At 50.2% G+C, this 26663-nt stretch overlaps 1 protein-coding gene and 1 long non-coding RNA gene across 4 annotated transcripts in view; one reads left to right on the forward strand and one right to left on the reverse strand.

Annotated features, from left to right (window-relative positions):
• Positions 1–2083, forward strand: part of LOC135276967 (uncharacterized) — a 31155-nt gene extending 29072 nt beyond the window's left edge. The window contains exon 3 of the long non-coding RNA XR_010344540.1: positions 2007–2083. This is a non-coding gene — a long non-coding RNA (uncharacterized LOC135276967). The remainder of the gene's footprint in view (positions 1–2006) is intronic.
• Positions 2084–2607: 524 nt separating this feature from the next.
• MTCL2 (microtubule crosslinking factor 2) overlaps positions 2608–26663 on the reverse strand; it is a 93337-nt gene continuing 69281 nt past the window's right edge. Inside the window, exons 12-16 of one of the 3 annotated variants that reach the window (XR_010344539.1) lie at positions 24698–24769; positions 22727–22797; positions 18537–19887; positions 6921–12068; positions 2608–5607 (exon numbers count right to left, since the gene is read on the reverse strand). Coding sequence is in view for 2 of the 3 variants with exons in the window: in XM_012455062.3 (XP_012310485.2) it covers positions 11916–12068; positions 18537–19887; positions 22727–22797; positions 24698–24769 (1647 nt within the window). In the remaining variant the exon portion in view is untranslated. Of the gene's footprint in view, positions 12069–17087; positions 17220–18536; positions 19888–22726; positions 22798–24697; positions 24770–26663 lie in introns of all 3 variants that reach the window. The other 2 variants (XM_064382401.1, XM_012455062.3) reach the window with 2 other exon arrangements.

Consider the following 26663-nt stretch of genomic DNA (forward strand, 5'->3'; position numbering starts at 1 on the left):
CCCAGCACGGCGCCACCAAAATGTCCCCTTGGATGTGCACAGTCCTTTCCACAGGGAAACCTCCAAATGTTAAATTATAAGCAGCCCACAAAGTCCAAAAGAGGGGATGGAGAGAGGCAGCTGGAGCTGACTGTGGTCATTCTTCCATAACAGTTGTGATCCTTGGAAAAGTTTTCTGGTGGGAGACAAAAATCTGCCTTCCTGAAATTTCTACTCCATGGTTCCAGCCTGCTGGCTACAGCAGCCATTCTGAAAGTAGAGATTTGCCTTTGGCTCCCTGAATATCACTTTCTAGGGCTGAGAGGTACCCAGTTTCTTTTATGCTTGCCTGCCTCTTAAACTCCTTTCTGTCAGTGTGCCAGGAAGAGAACTCTGTTCCCAGCTAGGGCTGGCCATGCTGGGGCACACTGAGAATATTACTTCATGGAATCCAGACCCAATTCATCTTCTACATCGTGTTCCTACTTTGAATTGTTACATGGCTCCCTCCTGTCCCCAGGAGGCACATTTTTTTTTCCCTATAAGGTACTGTGTCATCAGGCCAGGTGTGGTGGCTCATGCCTGTAATCCCAACAGTTTGGGAAGCTGTGGCCAGTGGATCAGGATCACTTGAGGTCAGGATTTCAAGACCAGCCTGGCCAACTTGGCAAAACCTCGTCTCTACTAAAAATACAAAAATTAGATGGGCGTGGTGGTGTGCACCTGTAATCCCCGCTACTCGAGAGGCTGAGGCAGGAGAAGCGCTTGAATCCAGGAAGCAGGGGTTGCAGTGAGCTGAGATCACACCACTGTACTCCAGTTTGGGAAACAGAGCAAGACTCTATCTCAAAAAGAAAAGAAAGAAAGAAAAAGAAAAAAGGCACTGTGTGATCTGACCCAACCTCTTCTTTCAGTTCCCCAGTTCTGCTCTGCTTTTTTGTTTTCTTCAATCTTGCTCTGTCACCCAGGCTGGAGTGCAATGGCATGATCTCAGCTCACTGCAACCTCTGCCTCCCAGGTTCAAGCGATTCTTCTGCCTCAGCCTCCCAAGTAGCTAGGATTACAGAGGCAAGCCACCATGCCTGGCTAATTTTTGTATTTTTAGTAGAGATGGAGTTTCATCATGTTGGCCAGGCTGGTCTTGAACCCCTGACCTCTAGTGATCCACTCGCCGCAGCCTCCCAAAGTGCTGGGATTGCAGGTGTGAGCCACTGTGCCGGCTGCTCTGATCTCTTTTTATGAGGCTTTCATATATGCTATTCCCTCTCCCTGGAATGACTTCCCCTCAGTTTCCTGCCTACAACACCATGGCCTTCATTTGGTCAACATCTCAACCTTAGGTGTTATTCAGATGTCCTTTCCTCTGTGAAGCCTTTCTTGTTTTCTCTGGGCTTGCCGAGCACCCTGGGCTCCCCCTGCCATTGCCATTTGATTTTAAATCTTCCAGGTCATTCTATTATATCCTCAATACCTAGAACACGCCTGGCTGTTATTAGCCCCTCATAAAAGAGATCTATGAAAGTATCATGTAGCCAGCTTCCAAGATGGCCCCCAGTGATCCCTGCTTCCTGGTGTTCATGGCCTTGTGTAGTCCCCTCCCACACTGAAGAATGCTGGTTTATATTACCAATTAGATATTGCAGAAATTATAGTCTGTGGCTCTTTCTCTCTCTCTCTCTCTGTGTCTTGACAGAGTTTCGCTCCTGTTGCCCAGGCTAGAGTGCAATGGTGCGATCTCGGCTCACTGCAACCTCCACCTCCCAGGTTCAAGCGATTTTCCTGCCTCAGCTTCCCGAGTAGCTGGGATTATATGCATGTGCCACCATGTCCGGCTAATTTTGTATTTTTAGTGGAGGGTTTCTCCATGTTTGTCAGACTGATGTCAAACTCCCAAACTCAGGTGATCTGCCCGTCTTGGCCTCCCAAAGTGATGGGATTATAGGCATAAGCCACTGCACCCAGCCTAGTCTGTGACTTTCAAGGCTTAGCTATAAAAGACATTGTGACTTCCTTCTTCTCTCTCATAGATCACATGTTTGGCTATGTTGTGAAGACACCCCAGTAGCCCTAGAGGTCCACATGGTCAGGAACCGAGGCCTCCTGCCAACAGCCAGCACTGACTTGCCAGGCATGAGAATTAGCTACTTTGCAAATGGATCTTCCAGCCCCAGTCAGGTATTCAAATGACTGTAGCCTGACAACTGACTGCAACCTCCTGAGACTCTGAAGCACAACTACCAAGCTCCCAAATTCCTGACTCATAGCATCTGTAGGGTGTAAGAAATGTTTTGGAATAATAGACAATTGATGCACATCTAAAAGTGTCTTTTTTTATGATAAAATTGTTAAAGTTTTTTGTAGAAAAGTTCAATTCTATTTTTCTTCTTTCTGAAGACTCTGTATTTGTTTCTCAGTGGTCATATCACACTTTGTGGGAGACACTGACGTATCAGCAGGCAGCAGCCAGAACACCTGGTAGCCCCTCCCAAGTGACCCCAAGCTGGCTGGGGCCCTTCCAGGGCTCCCCACTTCCCAGGCACCTGGAGGTGGGAAAGAGTTGGGTTTCAAATTTGCTGGGGCCGCCACCCACCTCATTAGAAAAATCAGAGAGGAGGCCAAGTCCACGGCAGCTGTTCATATGACATACTTTATTTCCAATCTACAACCATTAAAAACGCTTTATAAGTTTACACTGTACAGTTATTCTCATATCTGAAATAAGACACAGGGGCAGGGAGAGCTGGTGGATTGGACCGCAGTTGTCCTAGCACCCGATACATCCTGGGAAGGAGCCTTTTGAAGACAGGAGTGTAAAGGAGAGAACAGTGGACAAGAGAAGTGGACAGTTGGCCCAAGGATGCCCTTGGTCCCTTCCCTCCCATGGGCCTTGCCCTGGGGGTCCCCCAGGGTCCGTGACTGCAGGACCCTCACCAGGAAACCAGGCTGAGTGGGAAGGGGGTTCACAGTATTGGCGGGGGCTGGGGAGGGGGGCCAGGATGAGGAGGAAGGGCAGCTTCTGGCTCTCTTCCCAGCTGCTGGGGATTGGAGCTGTTTTTGGCACTGTCTACAAGGTCTCCCTGGGGTTGGGAGGAGGAGGAACTGGGGATTTAGGATTTTTTCCTGGTGGAGTTAGATTTCTTTGCATTTAAGGGGGACTATTTGGCCTATGGTGAGGTTCCCAAGGGATAAACAGTCAGGGTCTTTTGCTTCCTGCCTCTCCAGGACTCCCACCCCCTCCCTGGCGGGCACCATCTACACAACCTTTTGTAAAACCAAGACAAGTGAGAGACGTGAGCAGGAGCAGGGAAAGGAAAAACGTATGCTTTTTCCAGGCCCTCCAGCTTCTCTTCCTTTTCCAAGAGGAGAGACTAAAGGGTTGGTTTTTGTTGGTGATTCCCAATCTCAGAGTCCAGATGAGGCTGCTGTTTTCCACTGTTCTTGGCCTAGTCAGCCCCAGTCCCTCCCCAGGCTACACTAATGGCTAGCCCAGATTGGCAGCTGGCATATTCTTGTGCATGTCGGAACCATCTGGAGGGCTCCTTCAAACCCCAGCTTGCAGGGCCCCACTCCACAAGCTCTAATTCAGTGGGTCTTGGGTGGGGCCGGTAATTTGCACTCTATCAAGTTCCCAGGTGATATTCCCGCTGCTGGAATGCAAAATGAGAACCACTGGCCAAGAATGGTGCCCACAGTCACTCATCCTTAGCAACCTGGTGCCTCCTGGGCAGCACTAAGGAGCTGGGCCACAGCTGGCAAAGCCCAGGCTTGGGGCAACATATCACCTGGGAAGCAGCTGGGAATGGTCCTGGGGTGAGTCCCCCATGCAGAGAACTAAAGTAAGGCACAGAGATCAGCAACAGAGCTGAGAGAGGAGCCAGGATACCAGGGCACAGTAGAGAAAGGATGGGGCTGCAGGACCCTACAGCATGAGGGGATGCTCATCACAGGATCACAAGACTGGGAGGGTAGGAGAAGTGAAGACATCTGCCCAGACCTGGGCCAGGTCTCCAGATTGCCAGCTGAGGTCCCTCTTTTTGGGAATGGCTTGAGTGGTTCCAAATAAAGAGTGACAAGGCAGCTGGCCCTGACTGCCTCAGCCCTTCAAAGATGTTTAGAGAAAACCAAAGGTCCCTTCCTCAGGGATGGTGTCCAGAAAGCTGGTGAAGGGACACCTTCAGGGAGGGAGGGGAGCAGGGCCAATGGAATAGACAAGCAGCAGAAGAGGCTCCAAGGAGGGTGAGGGAGGAGTGGCAGGGCTGGCAGTGGAGAGGAGCCCTGGGCAGGAGACTTGGGCCCAGCATCATGTCCTCAGTCCCCTTAGGACCTTGGATCTATGGATTTTGCAAACTGCAAATGCTGTTGGGTTGGGAGGGGTAAGGGGTAGAGTCTGGATGAACTGTAGATTCTGCCAGGACAAGCAACTCAGGGTGGTGAGGTCCAGAGGAGAATGGAAAGGATGGTTGGATATTGAATGGAAAGAGATGGATAGATGATGACCAGAGAGAGGGAGAGAAGAACCTGTCAGGCAGCACCTGCTTTATAATCAAGGCCATCTGGGACTGGGCAAGGCAGAGGAGGAAAAGGAGGGATCCAAGCGCCCCCCACCCCATCACCACACACACACCCAGTGCAAAGTGCTGGGGCTGCTGCTGGCAGGCTGTCTGCAGAGAAGATAGCATGGCTCAAGGGTGGGACTTGGGGGGGTCACTGGGGCAGGGCAAGCCCAGTGAGAAGGGCTGGCAGGGCTAGTGCCTCCTGATGCACTGGGGGAAGAGGGTTTTTTGTGTTTTTTTTTTTGGTGTGAGGAAACACAAACACAGAACCAGGACACCACCACATTTGAGAGTAAATATCAGAGTTGGAAAACCACAGATGTGGACAGGAAGGCTTCCCTGAGAGGAAGCAGGGGGACAGGAAGTGAGTTACTGAGATACAGGAAAATCCATAGGAGGGAGCAGTGCTGGGAAGAACATCCTTGGAGGGAGGTCTGAGAGCTGACTGCTACAGTGAGTCCAGGGCCCAGAAAAGGAAAACCTGGCATGGGCCAGGGCCAACTCCATCTGCTGGCAGGAACCAGTCAAGGAGAAGAGGCAGGAAGACAGGAGGCTTTGGAGGCAGAGGATAAAGAAAGGATGAGTGGGTGGTGGGAGGCAAACAGATTGACCCCAGAGAGGAAGGGGCTAAACCACGATTACAGAAAGTCAAAGCAGTGTCTCATTCACTACTGGAGATGCAAGAACTGTTGAGTCAGGAAACCTGGGTTCTGGTCTTGGTTCTGCCTTTGGTTTGCTGTGCGACCTTGGGTTAGCTACTGCCTTCTCTGGGCCTGATTCCTATCTAAAAAAAATGAGGGGGCTGGACACAAAAGGACAAATACTATATGATTCTACTTATAAGAAATATTTAGTGTAGACCAAGCCACAGAGAAAAAAAAGTAGAATAGAGGTTACCAGGGGTTGGGGACTGGCGGAATGGGGAGTTACTGTTTAGTGGGTACAGAGTTTCAGTTTGGGATGAAAAAGTTCTGGAGGTGGTTACACATTGTGAATGTATAAAGCCACTTAGAAATGTTTAAAATGGTAGATTTTGTTATGCTCATTTTGCCCAGGCCAGGTTCAAGCGATTCTCCTGCCTCAGCCTCCGGAGTAGTTGGAACTACAGGCATGCGCCACCACATCTGGCTAATTTTCTATTTTTAGTAGAGACAGGGTGTCTACATGTTGGTCAGGCTGGTCTCAAATTCCCAACCTCAGGTGATCCACCTGCCTCAGCCTCCCAAAGTGCTGGGATTACAGGCATAAGCCACCGCACCTGGCCTCACAATTTTTTTTTTTTAAAGGAAGGGGTTTGGTCCAAATTATGTTATGGCCTCCTTGCTATTCATGAAGACTAGTGAAGCGGGTGAGGAGGATATTGTCCCCCACTCCAGGGCCATGGCACTGAAAGGCTGGGCTGGGGACACTTTCCATTTGTGTAGAACCTCACACTTTTCCAAGGAGACTTGTAGGCACAGTGTTGCAGCTGGTCCTCACTACAGCTACATGGGGTGGGACGTTACCCCACCTTACAGATGGGGAAACTGAGGTATAGACCAGTCACATGATCTCACCAAAGTCATTCACGTCAGTGGATTATTTATTTTTTTAAATAGTCACCTGGAAAACATCCTTGCATCTTAGGTTCACCCGTTGAATCACCAACTGGCTCATTGGCCCTTGATGAAAGGATATATGCTATAAATTAGTAGAAGAGTTCGTCTCCTGAGGCAAACATGCTTGCTTCTCATAATTGGATGACAAAAATTTTAAATCCTGATGTGTTTCTCTTTTTACTATGGCTGCCAGGAAACTCAACAGTAAAATTTAATTGCATGATTATGGGAATTATACCAGTTAAATTTACAGAATAATTTGTTTTGCTTTTTTACTTTCTATTTTACTGAACCCCTATGACTAAGGTTGTAAATTGTCTCTGATGCCTTTTGGAAATCCTGAATAATTAAACAAATCAGTTTGGTTGAGGACTCGGTCCCTTAAGTCCCTGCTCAGTGCTCAGTGCTCTTTTTAAGATATAGCATCAGCCGGGCGTGGTGGCTCATGCCTGTAATCCAAGCACTTTGGAGGCCAAGGCAGGCGGATCACTTGAGGTCGGGAGTTCAAGACCAGCCTGACCAACATGGTGAAACCCCATCTTAAAAAAAAAAAAAAAAGATACAGCATCATGGTTATTGGTTAATAGATGAGGCTGGATGCGGTGGCTCACGCCTGTAATCCCAGCACTTTGGGAGGCCGAGGCGGGCAGATCACCTGAGGTCAGGCGTTCAAGACCAACCTGGCCAAGATGGTGAAACTCTGTCTCTACTAAAATTATAAAAATCAGTCAAGTGTGGTGGGGTCCACCTGTAATCCCAGTTACTTGGGAGGCTGAGGCAGGAGAACTGCCTGAACTAGAAAGGTGGAGGTTGCAGTGAGCCGAGATGGTGTCACTGCACTCCAGCCTGAGCAACAGAGCAACACTGTCTCAAAAAAAAAAAAAAAAGGAAGATGGCATGGTGGCCGATGCCTGAAACCCCAGCACTTTGGGAGGCTGAAGAGGACATTTCACTTGAGCCCAGGAGTTTGAAACCAGCCTGGACAACATAGGGCAACCCCTGTCTCTAAAAAATAATAATAAATAATAAATTAAAAATAAATTAAAAAAAATAAAGACAGCCTAATAATCAGGGCCATGAACACCAATGGTGTGGCCAATAGTGCCAAAGATCCCCCTGGGAGGGCTGTTTTTTTAAATTTTATTGTATTATTATTGAGATGGAGTTTCGCACTGTCACCTGGGCTGGAGTGCAGTGGTGCAATCTCAGCTCACTGCAACCTCTGCCTCCTGGGTTCAAGCGATTCTTCTGCCTCAGCCTCTTAGGTAGCTGGGATTACAGACATGCACCACCACACCCAGCTAATTTTTTGTATTTTTAGTAGAGAAGGGTTTTCACTATGTTGGCCACACTGCTCTCAAACTCCTGACCTCGTGATCCACCCACCTTGGCCTCCCAAAGTACTGAGATTACAGGTGTGACCACCATGCCCGGCCTCCCCATGAGAGTTTGTTAAACATGCAGATTCAGGGTGGAGCCCAGGAATCTGCATTCTGAACATGCTCTCCGAGAATTCTGCTGAATGGGGAGTTCAAATCACCCTCTGGAATACACAGGCTCAGTGATCTGGAATGGTCTTGTTTTATGCCTGGGTTGGCCAGCAGCATATTCTGGGTATTCTGGACCCACATAAAGCCCCCAGTAGGGCAGTGGATTTGCACAGCAAACAGGAGAGTTGGACTCAAGTTCTTGTCTAAACTCAGTGACTTCTCATGTTCTAGGATAAGACCTGAACCTCAGTCTCCTCATCTGCAAAATGGGCGCACTAACCCATATCCTGCCAAGGCTGCTTCCCAGAGTTGTCCCCAAGAGGTCTGAAGGAGATGTGGAGTGGGAAACTATTTCTTTTTCTTTCTTTTTTTGAGACAGGGCCTCACTCTGTCACCCAGGCTGGAGTGCAATGGCGCGATCTCTGCTTCTGCCATCTCTGCCTCCTGGGCTCAAGCCTCCCAAGTAGCTGGGACTACAGGCGCCCACCACCATGCTCAGCTAAATTTTTGTATTTTTAGTAGAGACAGGGTTTCACCACTTTGGCCAGGCTGGTCTTAAACTCCTGACCTCAAGTGATCCTCCTGCCTTGGCCTCCCAAAGTGCTAGGATTACAGGTATGAGCCATCGTACCCAGCCAGGGGAAACAATTTCTAAATGGTAAAGTGCTTTAGGCGGGATGTGCAGGGGATGATGATGACCATTATTATTACTATGATTAAGGAAGAGGTAGTGGGAGCTTCAGGGTCTGGTGAGGCTAGAAGCAGGGGACATTCTAGATAGGAGGGGAGGGGGAGAAAGAGCCTGGGCTCTGGGTAGGCCAGAGGAGTAGAGGCTGAGTGATGAAACTATAAAAGTGCATCCGAGTGGACGTGATGGAACCATGTCAGCACAAGGTGTTAGAGGGTCAAGTTGTTGGGCCTTTCACCTTGTCACATGGGAAGCCAACTGGTAGAAGAGTGCCCTTGGGGACACCTGGAAGTGGGACCCATCTTGAGTTCATAGAAAGCAAGACCTCTTAGAGGTCAGCCATTGGTGGGAAATGAACTGGGGGAAAGGGCTGGCACAGGGTCAGGGGATTGGATTCTGATGTCTCGTGCATGCAGGCCTAAGAGCCACTGATGCCCCAAAATGGTTTGATTTGCATTTTTCAATGAAGTCATCATTCCGAAAGGGTCTGATTTGGTTCTGGAAAGAGGTCAGACATAAGAAGCATGTGGCTTCCCAGTTTAGGGCCAGTCATGTCAACTGGTCCCCTATTTCCCCCAACCAACTGGTGCCAACCCCATGGACCCAAGCCAAGCAGTCTATGGGGGATTGGGACCCCAGGGTTCCTTGGGACTTTGGTTGAAAAGAGAGTGGAGATGGGGAAAAGAGAAAGAAGGATAAAGGAGGAGAAGGAAGGAGCTAGCAGTACAAGACAGGAGGCAGGACGGAGTCGGGGAGAAAGGGGAGGGCAGCATTCCTTCTTGGGACCCCAATTCTCCAGGGGAATCCCCACTATGGGTCAGGCAGTTTTCTGCTTTGGGAATGTTACCAAGACTTAAAAGGCATTTGAAGAAACAAACAAACTTAGAAATGACATTCTAAAAGAGTAGAGAGTTTTTACAAACCAATCCCCCCACCCCAAAAAAGAAAACACAACCAGTTACCAAGTAAAATGCTAAAAACCAAACCAAACCAATACAATATTTACATGTAACATGTTCAATCCCATCAAGCCCCACGTCCAGAGGCTTCTGCAGAAACAGTGATGAGTGGCCTTGCACAGTGGCATGCAGGAAGTAGGAACTGGAGCTTCACTGAAAACCGAGGTCTGGCTGAGACAACAAAGATGGCAAGGACAATCTTGGATAGTACGATGGTAAGGCTGAGTAGTCCGTAGGTCTTGGGGCTTAGGTCCCACAGGGATTTCTCCCCAAGGCTGGGTACGCAGGTTCCCTGGCTCTCTGCTGCTCTGGGAGGTGGCAGAAGGCCTCTGGTGACTTGTGGCCTGGTGTGAATCCCCTCGCCTGGAGATAACCTTGGAAGACCCCCCGACCTCATGGGTGAGAGCAGCAGCATCCCAGAGGGGAACTGACCCACAGCTCCACTGGCTGCCTGCTCTGCCTACATATGTCACTGGGGCATGGAGGAAGCAGCTGGTGGGACTGACATGACCCTGGTGTTCAGCCTGCAGGGAAGGGAGATGCAGGGCTTTGGGTAACTGGTCTAGGTGATCCCGAATGGGTGGGTCTGGGAACTAGCAGGTGGGAGGTGGAAGTGCAGGGGTGCCTCCAGAGTCCTGGGGGCAAATCAGCAAAGCTACTGGGTTTTGGTCTTCCTGATGAGCAATTCTGCAGACAAGCCGATCCACCCTGGTGTTTCCACTGTGGGTCCCCAGCCAGTTACAGGAACCTGCATGTCTATGTGTATATGGGGAGCATGCGTGCAACCAAAATGGGTTCATTTGTACCAAGGGGAGGCCACAGGAGGCGCCCCCACACATGCTGCAATGAGCCACGTCAAAATCCAACCAATAGCTCAGGCAGCTCATGGGGGATATGAGGAAGGGCGGGCAGCGGAGCTGGGGCAAGGAGAAGAGCCGTGAAAGGCCATAAGGCTAAGGAGAGAGGCTGGTGAGAAGGCTGGCAGGCTGGTGAGAACCGAGGCAGGCTGGGAGACACTCTCAGGTTTATGTGCAAAGCTGCAATAAACAACATTCTCGAAGTTCAGTCCTGTTTTCCTGCAAGTTCTCATTTGGGAAACTTGGAGGGATCTCCACGCTCTTAAGAGAGCCTTAGTAATCCACATTCGACTCATGAAGAAAGGTGTCAGAGGCAGGAGGGAAATGAGACAGCAATGGAGAATGTCCGGGGAGTGGTGATGGCTGTCCAGCCCTCCACCTTGTCAGTGAGTATTTACAGACTGACCGCTGGGGCTGGCCAAGTACCAGGCACTGAGTAATAAGTAGTGTTCTGAGGCCACATGGCCAGCAGTGTTGGGGTACAGGGCTCCAGCTCTGTTGAGGGGCCCTCCAAATCTGACCAGGAGACCAGGTCACCAAACCTGGCTGCCAAACTGCCTCATCCACCCGGGGGACCCCGTGCCTGTCTGTGCTGTTAGAAGCCCCATGTTGTCCCAGTGGCAAGAATGCATGTTCCAACCTCCAATAAATTACCTTAGGGACTGTGGGGTAAATTAAGTTATTAAAATAAATTAAACCACCTTAAATATTTATAGTATGAAAAATTCAAATAAACAGTCTAGGCAAGATATGTGTTCCCAGGCCCCAGTCTACTGCTGTGTCCTGGGCTCTGGCGTCTTGGTGTTCTCCTGGGCCTGACCTGGCCAACTGGGAATCTCTTACTGGGAATATCTTGCCTCCCCCGACCAGCTGCAGGATGTAAACACAGTGGAGATGTAGTACCTGCCCCCTCTCAGGGTGCCAGGGAAAGAGGCCTCTGAGATCGAGATCAAGGCAGTGTATTTAGGCATTTATCTATGCACCAGGTCTGGAGACTGACTCTACCTGTTTCTGTCCTCAAGGGGTCTGCTGGGAAGGTTGGGGCCCCGAGTCACTTTGGCAAGGAAGGCAACTGCAATCACTCCCCAACCCTGCACCCAGTACATTTCTACTTTGCCTCCCAGCTCTTGCTGTACCCAGGCTATGGGCGGGGAGATCCAGGGCTCCAGAATTCCAAGTGGATACTTGGCCCTGGCTACTGCCCTATCATACCCCCTAGTGTCCCAGCAACCTAGAGCAGTGGGGCTGGGAGGAGGAGGTGGTGGAGAGAAGGAAGTGATGGTGATGATGCCCAGCTGGGCTCCACCAGGAACCCAACACAGAGCCCTAGAACAAAGCCTGTTCTTCTCAGTACTGTCTGCTCCTGCATGAAGGGGTGGATGTTCAGCAGGAAACAGCTCTCTGAGTCCTTTTCCCCAAAGGCATGGCCAGACATATATCCTTCCTGGGCTCTTCCAAGAGGGGGACATGGGCAGAACCAGGCAAGGCTCTCTCTTAGGACCCAGGGATCAGCTCTTGAGGGATCTCTCAGTGGATGCTCAGTTTTGGTCTCTCTCCCACTCACTGCCTTCCCCTGGGAAGTTGGAGCTCACCACCCAGGGGCTAGCAAGAGACCCAGCTTTACCTTGATGTGAGAGCTGCATTCTGGCAGTGGCATCGTTGCTGTCCCTCCAGGGCCAGGCAGTGCTGAGGACACAGCCCCTCGCCTCACCTCATCTTGTCTTGTCTTCGCTGGTTCCCTTCTGCTATCCAGGGGCTGGGCTGGTTGAGGCGGGGAGCTTGGCTGCTCTGTCACTCACTGGGGGGGGCCGCCCTCTCCTCCCCACCCCAGCTGGACTCTGAAGGATGCAGCTTGCACTTGGAAGGAGAGTGGCGGATGGCAGAGCGGGATGACCGGGCGAAGCAGGAGGTGAGAGACTGGGTGCTACAGTCACAAACAGCGTCCTGGGAAGAGGGAGGCAGGGAGGCAGGAAGTCAAGAGGAGCCAGGAGACATGGGCCTCTGTGGTGCACCAGGCAAGGAACTGAGACTCAGCCATGGACCAGTTCCCAGGGGCTGAAGCTCCTCACTGGGCCAGTTTTTTCATTTTATTGTTCTTCTCCCATTAAAGCAGTAATGGATGTTCATTATAATATATTTTAGGCTATAGAGAGGACAGTGGACACTGTCCATGGTCCTGTACACCAAATAGATTCTCAACATACATTTACCAAAATGACCTCATCCCCTACAGCTTATTTTGCAGCTGTAAAACATGAACACTTTTCTGTTACTAGGTATGTCTACCTCTCCTTCCTTTTTTTTTTCTTTTGAGACAGAGTCTCACTATATTGCTCAGGCTGGTCTTGAACTCCTGAGCTTAAGCAATCCTCCTGCCTCAGCCTCCCAAACTGCTGGGATTAGTACCTTTAGGTGCTCATACCTCCCAAAGGCATGAGCTACCATGCCTGGCCGATCGCCTTCTTTTTTAATGTCTCTATACTATTTCACTAGATAGAAATAACTGATTTATATACCCAATTCACTTTTTTTTTTTTAGACAAAATCTTGCTCTGTCACCCAGGCTGGAGTACAGTGGCATGATCTTGACTCACTGCAACCTCCACCTCCTGGGTTTAAGTGATTCTTATGCCTCAGCCTCCCAAGTAGCTGAGATTACAAGCATGTGCCACCATGCCCAGCTAATTTTTGTATTTTTAGTAGAGATGGGGTTTCACCATGCTGGCCAGGCTAGTCTTGAACTCCTGACCTCTAGTGATCCACATGCCTGGGCCTCCCAAAGTGGTGGGATTGCAGGCGTGAGCCATTGTGCCAATCCCCAATTCACTTTTGATATCATTTGGGTAGTTTCTAATTTTTTACTATTATTAACAGATAGAAATAATGATTAAAAGTGCTGCTGGGCAGCTGGGCATGGTGGCTCACACCTGTAATCCCAGCACTCTGGGAGACCAAGGCAGGTGGATCACCTGAGGTCAGAAGTTCGAGACTAGCCTGGCCAACATGGTGAAACCCTGTCTCTACTTAAAATACCAAAATTAGCTGGGCATGGTGGCGCACCCCTGTAGTCCCAGCTACTCGGGAGGCTGAGGTAGGGGAATTGCCTGAACCCAGGAGGCGGAGGTTGCAGTGAGCCGAGATCGTGCCATTGCACTCCAGCCTGGGTAACAAGAGCGAAACTCCGTCTCAAAAAAATAATAATAATAAAATAAAAATAAAAATAAATAAATAAACGAAATAAAAGTGCTGCAATAGAGTCAAACTGCTTGGTTCAAATCCCAGCTTTGCCAATTACTAGCTGTGTGCCCTTGGGAGAGTTGCTTAACCTCTCTTGAGCTTTGATTTCCTTCCCTGTCTCTTTTTTTAAAATTTTTCTTTATCTACTTCTGTGAATATTTCCATAGGCTACATTCCTAAAAGAAGAACTACTGGGTCAATGGGTAGCACACACATTTTACATACTGAACAACATTTGGATAAACTTTAAAATCAACAGTCAAACTCCAGCCAGCTTTGTTCTATTGTTTCTTTCTTTCTTTTTTTTTTTTTCTGAGATGGAGTCTTGCTCTGTTGCCCAGCTCTGTTGCCCAGGCTGGAGTGCAGTGGTGTGGTCTCGGCTCACCGCAACCTCTGCCTCCCAGGTTCAAGCAATTCTCCCGCCTCAGCCTCCTGAGTAGCTGGGACTACAACACACCCAGCCTTGTACTGTTGTTTCTTGATGTGGTGCTGGTTATATGGGAGTGATGGGTAATTTCATATGTCAATATGACTGGGCCACTGGGTGCTGAGATATTATATAAAACATTGTTCTGGGTGTTTCAGTGAGAGTGTTTTGAAATGAGATTAACATGTAAATTCTCGGCCAGGTGTGATAGCTCATGCCTGTAATCCCAGCACTTTGGGAGGCTGAGGTGGGTGGATCACTCAAGGTCAGGAGTCTGAGACCAGCCTGGCCAACATGGTTAAACCCCGTCTCCACTAAAAATAAAAAATTAGCCATGTGTGGTGTCACCTGCCTGTAATCCCAGCTACCTGGGAGGCTGAGGCACAAGAACCGTTTGAGCCTGGGAGGCAGAGGTTGCACTGAGCTGAGATCGCACCACTGCACTCCAACCTAGCTGACAGCGAGACTCCGTCTCAAAAAAAAAAAAACCCAAAAAACCCGACATGTATATTCTCTTTAACGTGGGTGGACCTCATCCAGTCAGTTGAAGGCTTGAACAGAACAAGAGGGCTTACTCTCCCTCAAGTAAGAGAATTCCTCTTGCCTGACAGCCTTCACACTGAGACACTGGCTTTTTTCCTGCCTTCAGACATTTATTTATTTATTTATTTTTGAGACTGAGTCTCACTCTGTTGCTCAGGTTGGACTGCAGTGGTGCTATATTGGCTCACTGCTTCCTGGGTTCAAGCAATTCTCATGCCTCAGCCTTCTGAGTATGCCACTTAATTTTTCTATTTTTTTAGTAGAGATGGGGTTTTGCTATGTTGGCAAGGCTGGTCTCAAACTCCTGACCTCAAGCAATCCACCTCTCTTGGCCTCCCAAAGTGCTGGGATTACAGGTATGGGCCACTGCTCCTGGCCCTTCCTTCAGACTTTAACCGAAACATCTGCTCTTTCTAGGTTACTGAGCTGTTGGCATTTGGACTGAAACTAAACGACCAGCTTTTTTTTTTTTTCTTGAGATGGAGTCTTGCTCTGTTGCCCAGGCTGGAGTGCAATGGTGCAATCTCAGCTCACTGCAACCTCTGCCTCCTGGGTTCAAGAGATTCTCATGCCTCAGCCTCCTAAGTAGCTGGGACTACAGGCGCCTGCCACCACACTTGGCTATTTTTTTTTTATTTTTAGTAGAGACAGGGTTTCACCATGCTGGCCAGGCTGGTCTCAAACTCCTGACCTCAGGTGATCTACCTACCTTGACCTCCCAAAGTGCTGGGATTACAGGCATGAGCCACCGTGCCAGGCCAAACTTAACAGTTTTTTAAAACTTACAAAAAATAGGCTGGGCACAGTAGCTCACACCTATAATCCCATCACTTTGGGAGGCTGAGGCAGGCAGATCACCTGAGGTCAGGAGTTCGAGACCAGCCTGACCAACATGGTGAAACCCCATCTCCGCTAAAAATACAAAAATTAGCTGGGTGTGGTGGCTTAGGCCTTCAGTCCCAGCTACTTGGGAGGCTGAAACAGGAGAATTGCTTGAACCTGGGAGGCGGTGGTTGCTCGTACCACTGCATTCCAACCTAGGCGACAGAGTGAGTGAGACTCTGTCTCAAAAAAAAAACAGTTACAAAAATAGAAAGACATATATTTTTTCTTTTTTGGAGACAGGGTCTCCCTTTGTTGTCCTGGCTAGAGTGCAGTGGCACAATCTTGGCTCACTGCAGCCTCGACCTCAGGGCTTTAAGGATTTTCCCTCCTCAGTCTCCCAAGTAGCTGGGGCCACAGGCACACAGCACCACCATGCCTGGATTTTTTTTTTTTTTTTAAGATGGAGTTCCTCTCTGTCGCCCAGGCTGGAATGCAATGGTGCGGTCTCAGCTCACTGCAACCTCCACCTCCCAGGTTCAAGCAATTCTCCTGCCTCAGCCTCCCAAGTAGCTGGGATTACAGGTGCCTGGCACCACACTTGGTTAATTTTTGTATTTTAAGTAGACACAGGGTTTTACCATGTTGTCCGGGCTGGTCTTCAACTCCTGACCTCAAGTGATCCGCCTGCCTCGGCCTCCGAAAGTGCTACGATTACAGGCACGAGCCACTGCTCCCGGCCTTTTTTTATTTTGTTAATGTAGAGGTGAGTCCTCGCCATGTTGCTCAGACTGGTCTTGAACTCCTGGCTCAAGTGATCTGCCCACCTCCATCTCCCAAAGTGTTGGGATTAGAGACATGAGCCACTGTGCCTGGCCAAAATAGGAATAAATATTTAAAAGATGTTTTTTTTTTTTTTTTGAGACGGAGTTTCGCTCTTGATACCCAGGCTGGAGTGCAATGGCGCGATCTCGGCTCACCGCAATCTCCGCCTCCTGGGTTCAGGCAATTCTCCTGCCTCAGCCTCCTGAGCAGCTGGGATTCCAGGCACGCGCCACCGTGCCCAGCTAATTTTTTGTATTAGTAGAGACGGGGTTTCACCATGTTGACCAGGATGGTCTCGATCTCTTGACCTCGTGATCCACCCGCCTCGGCCTCCCAAAGTGCTGGGATTACAGGCTTGAGCCACCGCGCCCGGCCTAAAAGATGTTTTTAAATGGCAGCCAGCTGAGTGACAGTAGAGAAAAGTAAAGCACTCACCACACACTGCTAGAGGCTGTAGAAATGGCACACTTTTGAGAAACAATTTGGGAATATTTATCAAATAACTTTAAAACATTTATTTTTTCATCCTTTAATCTCATTTAATCTGCAACTTACACCTAAGGAAATAGTCTGAAATGTGAAAAAAACGGGTTTTGCACTAAGATGTTCACCACAATATTATTTACAATAGAGAAAAACTTGAAACCACCCAAATGTATAATAATAGAAAAGTACAATGTTTGCTCGGCGTGGCGGTTCACTCCCGTAATCCCAGCACTTTGGGAGGCAGAGGCAGGCAGATCACAAGGTCAGGAGATGGAGACCATCCTGGCCAACATGGTGAAAACCCGTCTCTACTAAAATATAAAAAATTAGCTGGGCATGGTGGCAGGTGCCTATAGTCCCAGCTACTCAGGAGGTTGAGGCAGGAGAATCGCTTGAACCTGGGAGGTGGAGGTTACAGTGAGCTGAGATCATGCCACTGCATTCCAGCCTGATGACAGCGAGACTCCCTCTCAATAAAAGAAAAAAAAAAGTGGAATGTTTGAGTTCATCACAGCCCATTCCACACACAGCACTTCTCATGTCTTTATGCCCACACTGAGTCCACAGCAGACCACATGGTACCACTCCCAGCCACAGCTAACTGGAGCAAGGGATACACTTGCCTCTAGTTGGACCAATCAGAGTTTCCTTCTTTCAGAAATGTGGAATTAGGAGAGAAGGATCTGTGTCAGTGTCTCCCAGGGGCTTGAGATGGAAGATGTTATAAAGCCAGAGCTGGGACAGCCCACCCAGTCCTTGTGCAAATGCAACAGAGAGAGAAAGACAGAAAAAGAAGGAATATGATATCAGAGACGGTGAAGCTTAAGAGAGAGGAGAGGAAGATAGGGAAAAGCTGCTGAGGTCTTCAGGTTCCTACTCTTTGGGTTTTATAAAATATGCCATCTGGCCGGGCACGGTGGCTCACACCTGTAATCCCAGCACTTTGGGAGGCCAAGGTGGGCGGATCACCTGAGGTCGGGAATTCAAGATCAGCCTGACCAACATGGAGAAACCCCATCTCTAAAAAAAAAAAAAGAAAAAAAAGAAAAAAAAAATGCCGTCCTTCAACTTCGCCTTCCCTTTCTGCAAAGTTAACTTATATGCTGTCTAACATTCAAATAATGCTCACTAACATTCAAATAAGGCTCACTAGCTAACTTAAAAGAAATTGATAGCAGGAGTGGGGTATGGGTATGCAGCAAAAGATTCTAAGAGGAAATGTGAGCACTTACGTGTGAAGTCTTGATGGGGTGGGGAAGTGGTATGCCTGCGAATGTTTAACAATTCGTTTTCCGGGAGTGAGAGGAAGAGGCCTGATTTGAAGTGTTTGCCATTTTTATGCTGTAAGTCCTCCCACTGTCGCCAATCTCAAGGTACCAAGGTGATGTTAAACAGATGCTGACAATTGGCTCCCACAAGCCAAATGAGCTGGCTCCAGCACACCACCGGTTGGCAGGAGAGCAGTGGGCACACCCCTTCCCTGGAGGGGACGCTGGCAGTCCCCGGTGGGTGGTGTGAAAGCAGCAGGTTAAGCCATGTTCACTAGTCTTGTGGCATTCAGATCACGTGACCATTAGGTCTACGTTGTTCAAGGTCTGGGACCTTCCAACTCTATCACAGACCAGCATAGGAACTTCCTGGGACACATGGCCATGTCCCTGAATTTTTTATTTTATTTATATTTTTATATTTATGTATATTTTTTGAGATGGAGTCTTACTCTGTCACCCAGGCTGAAGTGCACTGGCATGATATCAGCTCACTGCAACCTTGGCCTGGGTTCAAGTGATTCTCCTGCCTCAGCCTCCAGAGTAGCTGGGACTACAGGTGCATGCCACCACACCTGGCCAATTTTTGTAATTTTGGTAGAGATGGGGTTTCACCATGTTGGCCAGGCTTGTCTCGAACTCCTGATCTCAGGTGATCCGCCCGCCTCGGCCTCCCAAGTTGCTGGGATTACAGGCATGAGCCACCTTGCCCAGCCCATATCTCTGAACTTAAAAACCAAAAGAGCTTGGACCGTATATACTAACTCCACCTCCCAAGATAAAGGACAGATCCCACCCACCTACCTCATTGGGAAGGACCATGGCTCCGTCTCCATCCCGCAGGACACCATCCTTCCCCACCTGGGAGAGCATGGTGGTTCTAGCCTCCTCACTGCTGCCTGACTTGGCTGCCTTCTTGTTCAGGATCCTGGCCACCCCCTCCGGCTGATGGTAGCTGGCCGGGGAGAGGGGCTCTGGCTTCTTGGTGCCCTCCTCTCCTGCTGCCGAGGTGGGGCTTGGCGCCCGGCCGCACACATTCCGGAAGAACTCCTGCACGATGCCATACTTGGGAGGCTCGGGCTTGGCCCGCGTCTCAGACATGCCTAGTTTCCAGACAGACTCCGTGCTCCCTGAGTGCTCCACCACACTGAAGAGGCTGGAGAGTCCATCGTTGATGTTTCTCAGTACAGGGCTGTCCCGCGTGGTGGTGGAGCGGGCCCAGGCCGAGCCGTTCTGCTTGCCCTGGTGCAGGTTCCACAGGCTGCGGTCCTTGCTGCTGTCCAGCTTGGACACGGACCGCCTCTGGAGCTTTGGTGAGCCATACTTGGGGGAGCAGCAGGGCCGCTCGATGCGCGAATGGACCTTGTCCAGGGAGGAGGAGATCTGCTTGCTGCGCACAGACACGAGCGAAGAGCTGCGGGGTGACCAGGCCTTGCCGTGGAGGCTGCTACGGGGTGGGTCAGTCTGCAGGCCCACGCTAACTGTGCGGATGGTCTGTGTGCCCACACTGGCCAGGCCCACTGTCTGGCTGGACGTGCTCTTCACTTTCCTCTCCAGTGAGCCTGAGCGCATGGCCTGGCGCACGCAGTTGGTGATCTCCTTCATGTCATCACTCATGTTGCCTGACATCTCGAAGTCATGCAGGGCTGCTGGGAAGTCAGGCCCGGCCGCCGAGGGGCTGCCCCCTGAGCCTCCGTCCAGGCGCTGCCGTGAGAAGTTGCAGAGCCACCGACCATAGGAGCTCTCGGCCAGCCCATCAGCCTCGGCCGACTCTTTGGGCTTGGCTGTGGTGAAGAGGAAGCCGGGCTCGATAATGATCTTGCCCTCTTTGTCATGAACCACAGGGACTCCCAGGCGCCGGGCCACCGGGGGGCTATAGTAGACTCGGATGCCCGTCTTGTCAGGAGCCGTATAGCTGCGCTGCATCTGCCTCCCTGGGGGGTCCTGACAGGCCAGGGCACCCAGGTGGTTGCAGTCCCTCGAGGAGAGCCCAGGCTTCTCCTTGGTGTCTTTCTCTGGATCTCCTGGCTCAGAACTCACAAAGCCAAAGGCAGGGTTGTTAGGCAGCTTCTTGCCCCGGGCATCTCCACCAGCAAGGTAGGGGGAACAGTCCAGCAAACTTTCAAACTCAGACATAGAAGAAACAGATTTGGTCCTACAAAGGGCAGAGGAGGAAACACGGTTATGAGTGGAAATAACAATGAGTACACACTCTGGTCTACCACCCTGGTCCGGGAGCTGTGTGAGGGCAGAGACCAGGACTGTCCTGTTTACCTTGTTTTCTTTTAAATTTTTCTTTTGAGACATAGTCTTGCTCCATTGCCCAGGCTGGAGTGCAGTGGTGTGATCTCAGCTCACTGCAACCTCTGCCTCCCTAGTTGAAGTGATTCTCCTGCTTCAGCCTCTCAAGTAGCTAGAATTACAGGCGTACACCAGCATTCCCAGCTTATTTTTGTATTATTAGTAGAGACAGGGTTTTGCCATATTGGCCAGGCTGGTCTCGAACTCTTGACCTTGTGATCCACCTGCCTCAGCCTCACAAAGTGCTAGGATTACAGGTGTGAGCCACCATGCCCGGCCTTGTTCACCTCTTGTAGAAGATGTTGTTGGTGTCCAGCCCCACATTGTCTGCAATTTTCTTTTTTTTTTTTTTTTCCAAACACATCTTGGTATGTCACCCAGGCTGAAATGCAGTGGTGCCAACAGTTCACTGTAGCCTCAAACTCCTGGGCTCAAGTGATCTTCCCATTTCAGCCTCCAGAGTAGCTGGGACTACAGGTGTGCACCACCACACCTGGATAATTTTTTTTTTTTTTTTGAGACAGAGTCTCGTTCTGTCACCCAGGCTGGAGTGTAGTGGCATGATTTCAGCTCACTGCAACCTCTACCCCCTGGGTTCAAGCGATTCTCCTGTCTCAGCCTCCGGAGTAGCTGGAATTACAGGCGTGCGCCAGCATGCCTGGCTAATTTTTGTATTTTTAGTAGAGGCGCAGTTTCACCATGTTGGCCAGGCTGGTCTAGAACTCTGACCTAAAGTAATCCACCCACCTTGACCTCTCAAAGTGCTGGGATTACAGGCGTGAGTCAGTGCTCCCGGCCTAATGCCTGGGTAATTTTTAAAATTTTTTTGTAGAGATAGGGGTCTCCCTACGCTGCCCAGGCTGGTCTCAAATTCCTGGCCTCAAGCAATTTTCCTGCCTCTGCTTCTCAAAATGCTGGAATTACAGGCATGAGCCACTGCACCTGGCTTCTCTCTGCACTTTCACCTATAAACCTAAAACTGCATACGAAACCATTCTCCACCTGATGGCTTCTTTTTCTGCCTGTGGGATCATACTTGACCTCCACATAGAAGATGCTAGACCCAGCACTTTGGGATGCCGAGGTGGGCAGATCATCTGAGGTCAGGAGTTCAAGACCAGCCTGGCCAACATGGTGAAACCTCATCCCTACTAAAAATACAAAAATCAGCTGAGTGTGGTGGCATACGCCTGTAACCCCAGCTACTTGGGAGGCTAAGGCAGGAGAATCGCATGAACCTGGGAGGTGGAGATTACAATGAGCCAAGATCCCCCAGCTACTTGGGAGGCTGAGGCAGGAAAATTGCTTGAACGTGGGAGGCGGAGGTTGCAGTGAGCTAAGAACACACCATTGCACTCCAGCCTAGGAGGCAGAGCAAAACTCCGTCTCAAAACAAAAAATGGAAGCTAGAAATAGCACAGAGTTAATGCCCCTAAACATAGTCCTGAAAATAGGTGGGATATGGTAAGCAAGTTCCCCAACCTCCTGTTCCTCGGGTGGGAAGACGCTAAGCTGCGTGTTCTGCTCTGGCTCCCTGAGTTCCTCCGAGAGCCTGAACTCCAACTGCCCACGGGATAACCCCGCTGAAGCTCCTTTTAGCGGCTGCTTTCTCTTCCCTGTTTCACTTCCAAGTGTTTCCTGAAAATCTGTCCCAGATAAACCATTTGCAGTTAAATTCTTGTCTCAGGGTTTGTTTATCCCTCCCGAGTAGCTGGGATTACAGGCATGCTCCACCACACCCAACTAATTTTTGTATTTTTAATAGAGACAGTGTTTCATTATGTTGGCCAGGCTCGTCTCGAACTCCTGACCTCATGATCTGCAAACACCTCAGCCTCCTAAAGTTCTGGGCAGGAGCCACTGTGCCCAGCCTTCTTTTTTCTTTCAAAAAAGAGTCTTACTATGTCACCCAAACTAAGATGCCATGAAACTCCTGGCACACATGTTGCCTGAATCACTGAACATGCCAGGCATATGGAAGTAGGTTGCATGTGTCAGACCACTCTGATAACTCTAAGAGGCAGCTCCTATCATCCCCACTAGACAGAGATGGGAAGTACTGCTCAAGGTCAAGATCAGAGAGCTAGAACTGGCAGGGCTGGCATTCAAACCTGGCCCTCTGACTCCACAGCCTGTCCCGCCTGCCTTGCTTCTGGGCTGGTCTGATGGTAGCTGGGGTTCTGTTTCCCTTACTCCTTTCACGGGCTTCCTAGCAGTGAAGACATGGTCCTTATGCTCTTGGGGTAGGGGTCTCCTTGGCCACAGCACAGGACTGGGCCCAAAGGATGCTGCTCAATAATCCCAGGAACAGAGGTCCATCTTAACTCTCCTAACTCTGGAGACAGAGAGAAAAGAATCCCAAGAGGAAGTAAACGGTTTGTTTCCCAGCAAGGATGTGCTGGGGCCTGTCTTCCATGACGGGAATCAACACGCAGCAGCCTCAATTCCCACTGCCCCAAGCTTTCCAGCTCCTGAGTGGGTTCCAGAGAAACCATATCGCGATGCTTTCCCAACTCGGATACGGTGTGGTGGTGGCAGGAAGAGGGGCAAAGAGGCGGAGTGGGGCTGCAGCGAAAGCGGGCAGAGTGGGTGCGGGGCGCAGCAGGGGGCGGAGAGGGGTGGTGCTGAGGGGGGAGAGGGGCGGGGCTGTGGGGCGGGCAGAGAGGTGGAGCAGGGGGCCAGGATGTAAGCACCTCTTCAAACCGTTTCCTCCAAGCTCAACTTCGGAAACAGCCTCCTTGTCGTGGATCTTCTCACTGCGTGTCTGTCAAAGAAGAGAGACAGGAAGGGTCAGTTCTGGCCACCAGAGCTCCAAGGACATGGAACAGGAGACCAGCCTGGACCTCAACTCCTGAATCTCCTCATCTGGAGAGCAGGAATGCCGTCGTCAATGATCTAGCATGGTCAGTTTCTGGCTGCACTGCACCTAACATCTCCACCATATGTGATCCAGGCTGGGCCAGAAACGACTTAGAATTTAATCCAAAGGTGGTGACTGCAACAAAGCATCCAGTAGCTCACTATTCAGTTGGTGGTGGCAGCAGCAACCCAGCAGCTACTGTTCTGGGTAGGCTTGTCTTCTCTGTCCTCACCCTCAGCCCCTCACTGAGCCCAGTCCCTGGGTTTTCTTTTTCCTTTCCTTTTTTTTTTTTTTTTTGAGACAGAGCCTCTCTCTATCACTCAGGCTGGAGCGCAGTGGCACGATCTCAGCTCACTGCAACCTCCAACTCCCAGGTTCAAGTGATTTTCCTGTCTCAGGCTCCTGAGTACCTGGGATTACAGGCACCCACTACCACGCCTAGCTAATTTTTGGTATTTTTAGTAGAGACAGGGTTTCCCCATTTTGGCCAGGCTAGTCTCAAACTCCTGACCCCAAGTGATCTGCCCGCCTCAGCCTCCCCAAGTGCTGGGATTACGGGTGTAAACCACTGTGGCCAGCCTTCTTTTTTCTTTTCTTTTTTTTTCCCTGAGATGCAGTCTTGCTCTGTTGCCCAGGCTAGAGTGCACTGGTGCGATCTTGGCTCACTGCAACCTCTGCCTCCCGGGTTCAAGCAGTTCTCCTGCCTCAGCCTCCCGAGTAGCTGGGATTACAGGCATGCTCCACCACACCCAACTAATTTTTGTATTTTTAGTAGAGACAGTGTTTCATCATGTTGGCCAGGCTCGTCTCGAACTCCTGACCTCATGATCTGCAAACACCTCAGCCTCCTAAAGTTCTGGGCATGAGCCACTGTGCCCAGCCTTCTTTTTTCTTTCAAAAAAGAGTCTTACTATGTCACCCAAGCTAGAGTGCAGTGGCACGATCCTGGCTCACTGCAACCTCCACCTCCCAGGATCAAGTAATTCTCCTGCTTCAGCCTCTCTAGTATCTGGGATTAATGGTGCATGCCACCACGCTCAGCTAACTTTTGCATTTTTTTAGTAGAGATGCGGTTTCGCCTTGTTGGCCAGGCTGGTCTCAAACTCCTGACCTCAAGTTATCAGGCCACCTCAGCTTCCCAGAGTGCTGGAATTGCAGGCATGAGCCACCACACCTGGCCTCGCACTGGTTTTCTGAACTACATCACCATTATCTGCTTTTGAGCCCCCAATAAAATCCTCTCCTGTCTCAGTTCCCCAGAATAGGTATGTATTTGCAACCAAGTCTCCTGACTGATGGACCACTGCCTCAGGCTGTCGTAGGATGAAGTGGGGCAATGTGAAGGGCATTCACTGTTTGGTTATTCACCGGGTGCTATATGGACAGTGCACCTGAGGCTTATGGACAAACTTCAACCATGTGACCTTATTGGTCTCCACACCTAGGGATGGGTTAAGGCAGAACATGGGATTCTTATTTCCCAATGAGGCAACTGGGGCTCAGAGGGAGACTGACTTATGCAAGATCACACAGCTATTTCGAGGCCCTGCTTTTCATAGGGGCAAAAGTGAAACCAAGATGGGCCTGGGGTTTCTCCCTCGGAGTTGGCAGAGGCTCAATCCTCCTCAAGTTCCAAACCACAGGCAGGAACTATGAGATACAGACCCCAGGGCTGAGGAGCCCAAGGTGCAAGGGTGTGACCTGTGAGACAGGGTTAGCAACTTCCTATCATGTCCCCCACAAGCAGGGACCTTTCCGGTGTAGCCAGGAGCCAAGAGAACATGGCAGCAGCTGCCCTACTCACCTCCTTCCAGCTGTTGTCCTGTTTCTCCAGCTCTGAGTGCTTCAGGACCCAGGGGTCAGCAGCTTTCTGCAGCTGGGCAAGGGCAGAGAGGGTGGGTCGGTAATGGGCAAAGCTGGTAAGCAGGACCCCGCTCTAAGCAGGGCCACTCCCCAGATTCCACTCTGGAGCCCACAGAACCTACATCATGGACCAGGGGCCACCATCTCAGTGGGTAGCAGCTCAGAGCGCCCCCTCCCACCCACTAGGTGGATTTGGAAAATGATAATAAAAGGAACTACTTGCAGACATCCTTCTAGATGTCATTATACCTAATATAGTAACAGCCATTACTGTGTGAATTCATGGTACAATTCACGGAACAGCTAGACTAGCTAAGCAGCAGCTATATCCCATCAGAGAGGCAAATATAAGACCCAGGCACCCCCGCTGCTCCATCCACAGTGGTCATCACTCATGGATCCCGGCAGTCTTTCCTGGTGGGCCTTGAGATGGCCTCTGGTTCCCTCCCTTCTTGGAGTTCTATCACCTCCAGGTGGCCTGTGATGGAACCCATCTCCTATAAACACATTAGTTAATTTTTTTTTTTTTTTTGAGGCAGAGTCTTACTCTGTTGCCCAGACTGGAGTACAGTGGTGTGATCTTGGCTCACTGCAACCTCTGTCTCCTGGGTTCAAGTGATTCTCCTGTCTCAGCCTCTCAAGTAGCTGGGACTACAAGTGCACACCACCATGCCTAGCTAATTTTTGTATTTTTAGTACAGACGGGGTTTCACCATGTTTGGCCAGGCTGGTCTTAATCTCCTGACTCAGGTGATCCACCTGTCTTGGCCTCCTAAAGTGCTGGGATTACAGGTGTGAGCCACTACGCCTGGCCACATTAATTTAATCCTCACAGAAACTGTATGGTAGGTGTTCCTACGGTTATTCCCATTTCACAGATGAGAGCATCAAGACTAAGAGGTCGGGCAGCTGAATGAGTGAATGATTGTAACAACAGTGTAGCACATCTCATTGTTGGCGGCTCCATCTGTGCCATGTGGCACTACAACCTTCTCTGGAGGATTGCCTTGGGCAACCAGAACCCAATCACTGTCAATGGTGGACAAAGCCAGGGTTCCAAAAGACTGGCCCAAAAGGCAGACCCCTTACCTTAAGACAGATCAAACTGCGGGGTGATTTACTGTTTACACCCCGGGCACGCCATGAGATAAGGCCAAGGGCAGACTTCATCTGCAGGCTTATCTTGCATGGTTTCTTCTTCCCCATGCTGGCTCCATCTGTTAACAAATCGCTTGCACGCAGGGTAACTAACGCATCTTGGTTTGCCCAGGACTTTCTCAGTGTTTGCACTGAAAATCGCACATCCTAGAACCCTCAGTTCTGAAAAAACTAGGAGGCTATGACTGAGACTATTCTAATTTTAAACGTCAAAGTCCTGGGGATGCCCGCAGTCCCAGGCCAGCCAGCATGGGTTGGTCACCTCACTTGTACTTGAATCCATGTTTAGGGCTTTGCTTCTAGGAACCCAACATGAGACAAACAGTATTAAGGGCAACAATGAAAATAACACTAGGCCACGTGTGGCAGCTCACACCTGTAATCCCAGAACTTTGAGAGGCCAAGGTGGGAGGATCACTTGAGCCCAGCAGTTTAAGACCAGCCTGGGCAACATGGTGAAAACCCATCTCTACAAAAAAATACAGAAGTTAGCCAGGTGTGGTAGAGTGTGCCTGTCATCCCAGCTACATGGGAGGCTGAGGTGGGAGGATCACTTGAGCCTGGGAGGCGGAGGTTGCAGTGAGCTGAGATGGCACCACTGCGTTCCAGCCTGGGTGACTAAGCAAGACCTCGTCTCAAAATAAGAAAAGAAAGGAGGAAGAAAGGAAGAGAAAGAAAGGAAAGGAGGAAAGCAGGAAAGAAGGGAGGGAGGGAGGGAGGGAGAGAGGGAGGGAGAGAGGAAGGAAGGA

This window comes from Aotus nancymaae, unplaced genomic scaffold (assembly GCF_030222135.1).
Source record: "Aotus nancymaae isolate 86718 unplaced genomic scaffold, 86718_ANA_hifiasm-v0.15.2.pri h1tg000029l, whole genome shotgun sequence".
NCBI classification, from domain to species: domain Eukaryota; kingdom Metazoa; phylum Chordata; class Mammalia; order Primates; family Aotidae; genus Aotus; species Aotus nancymaae.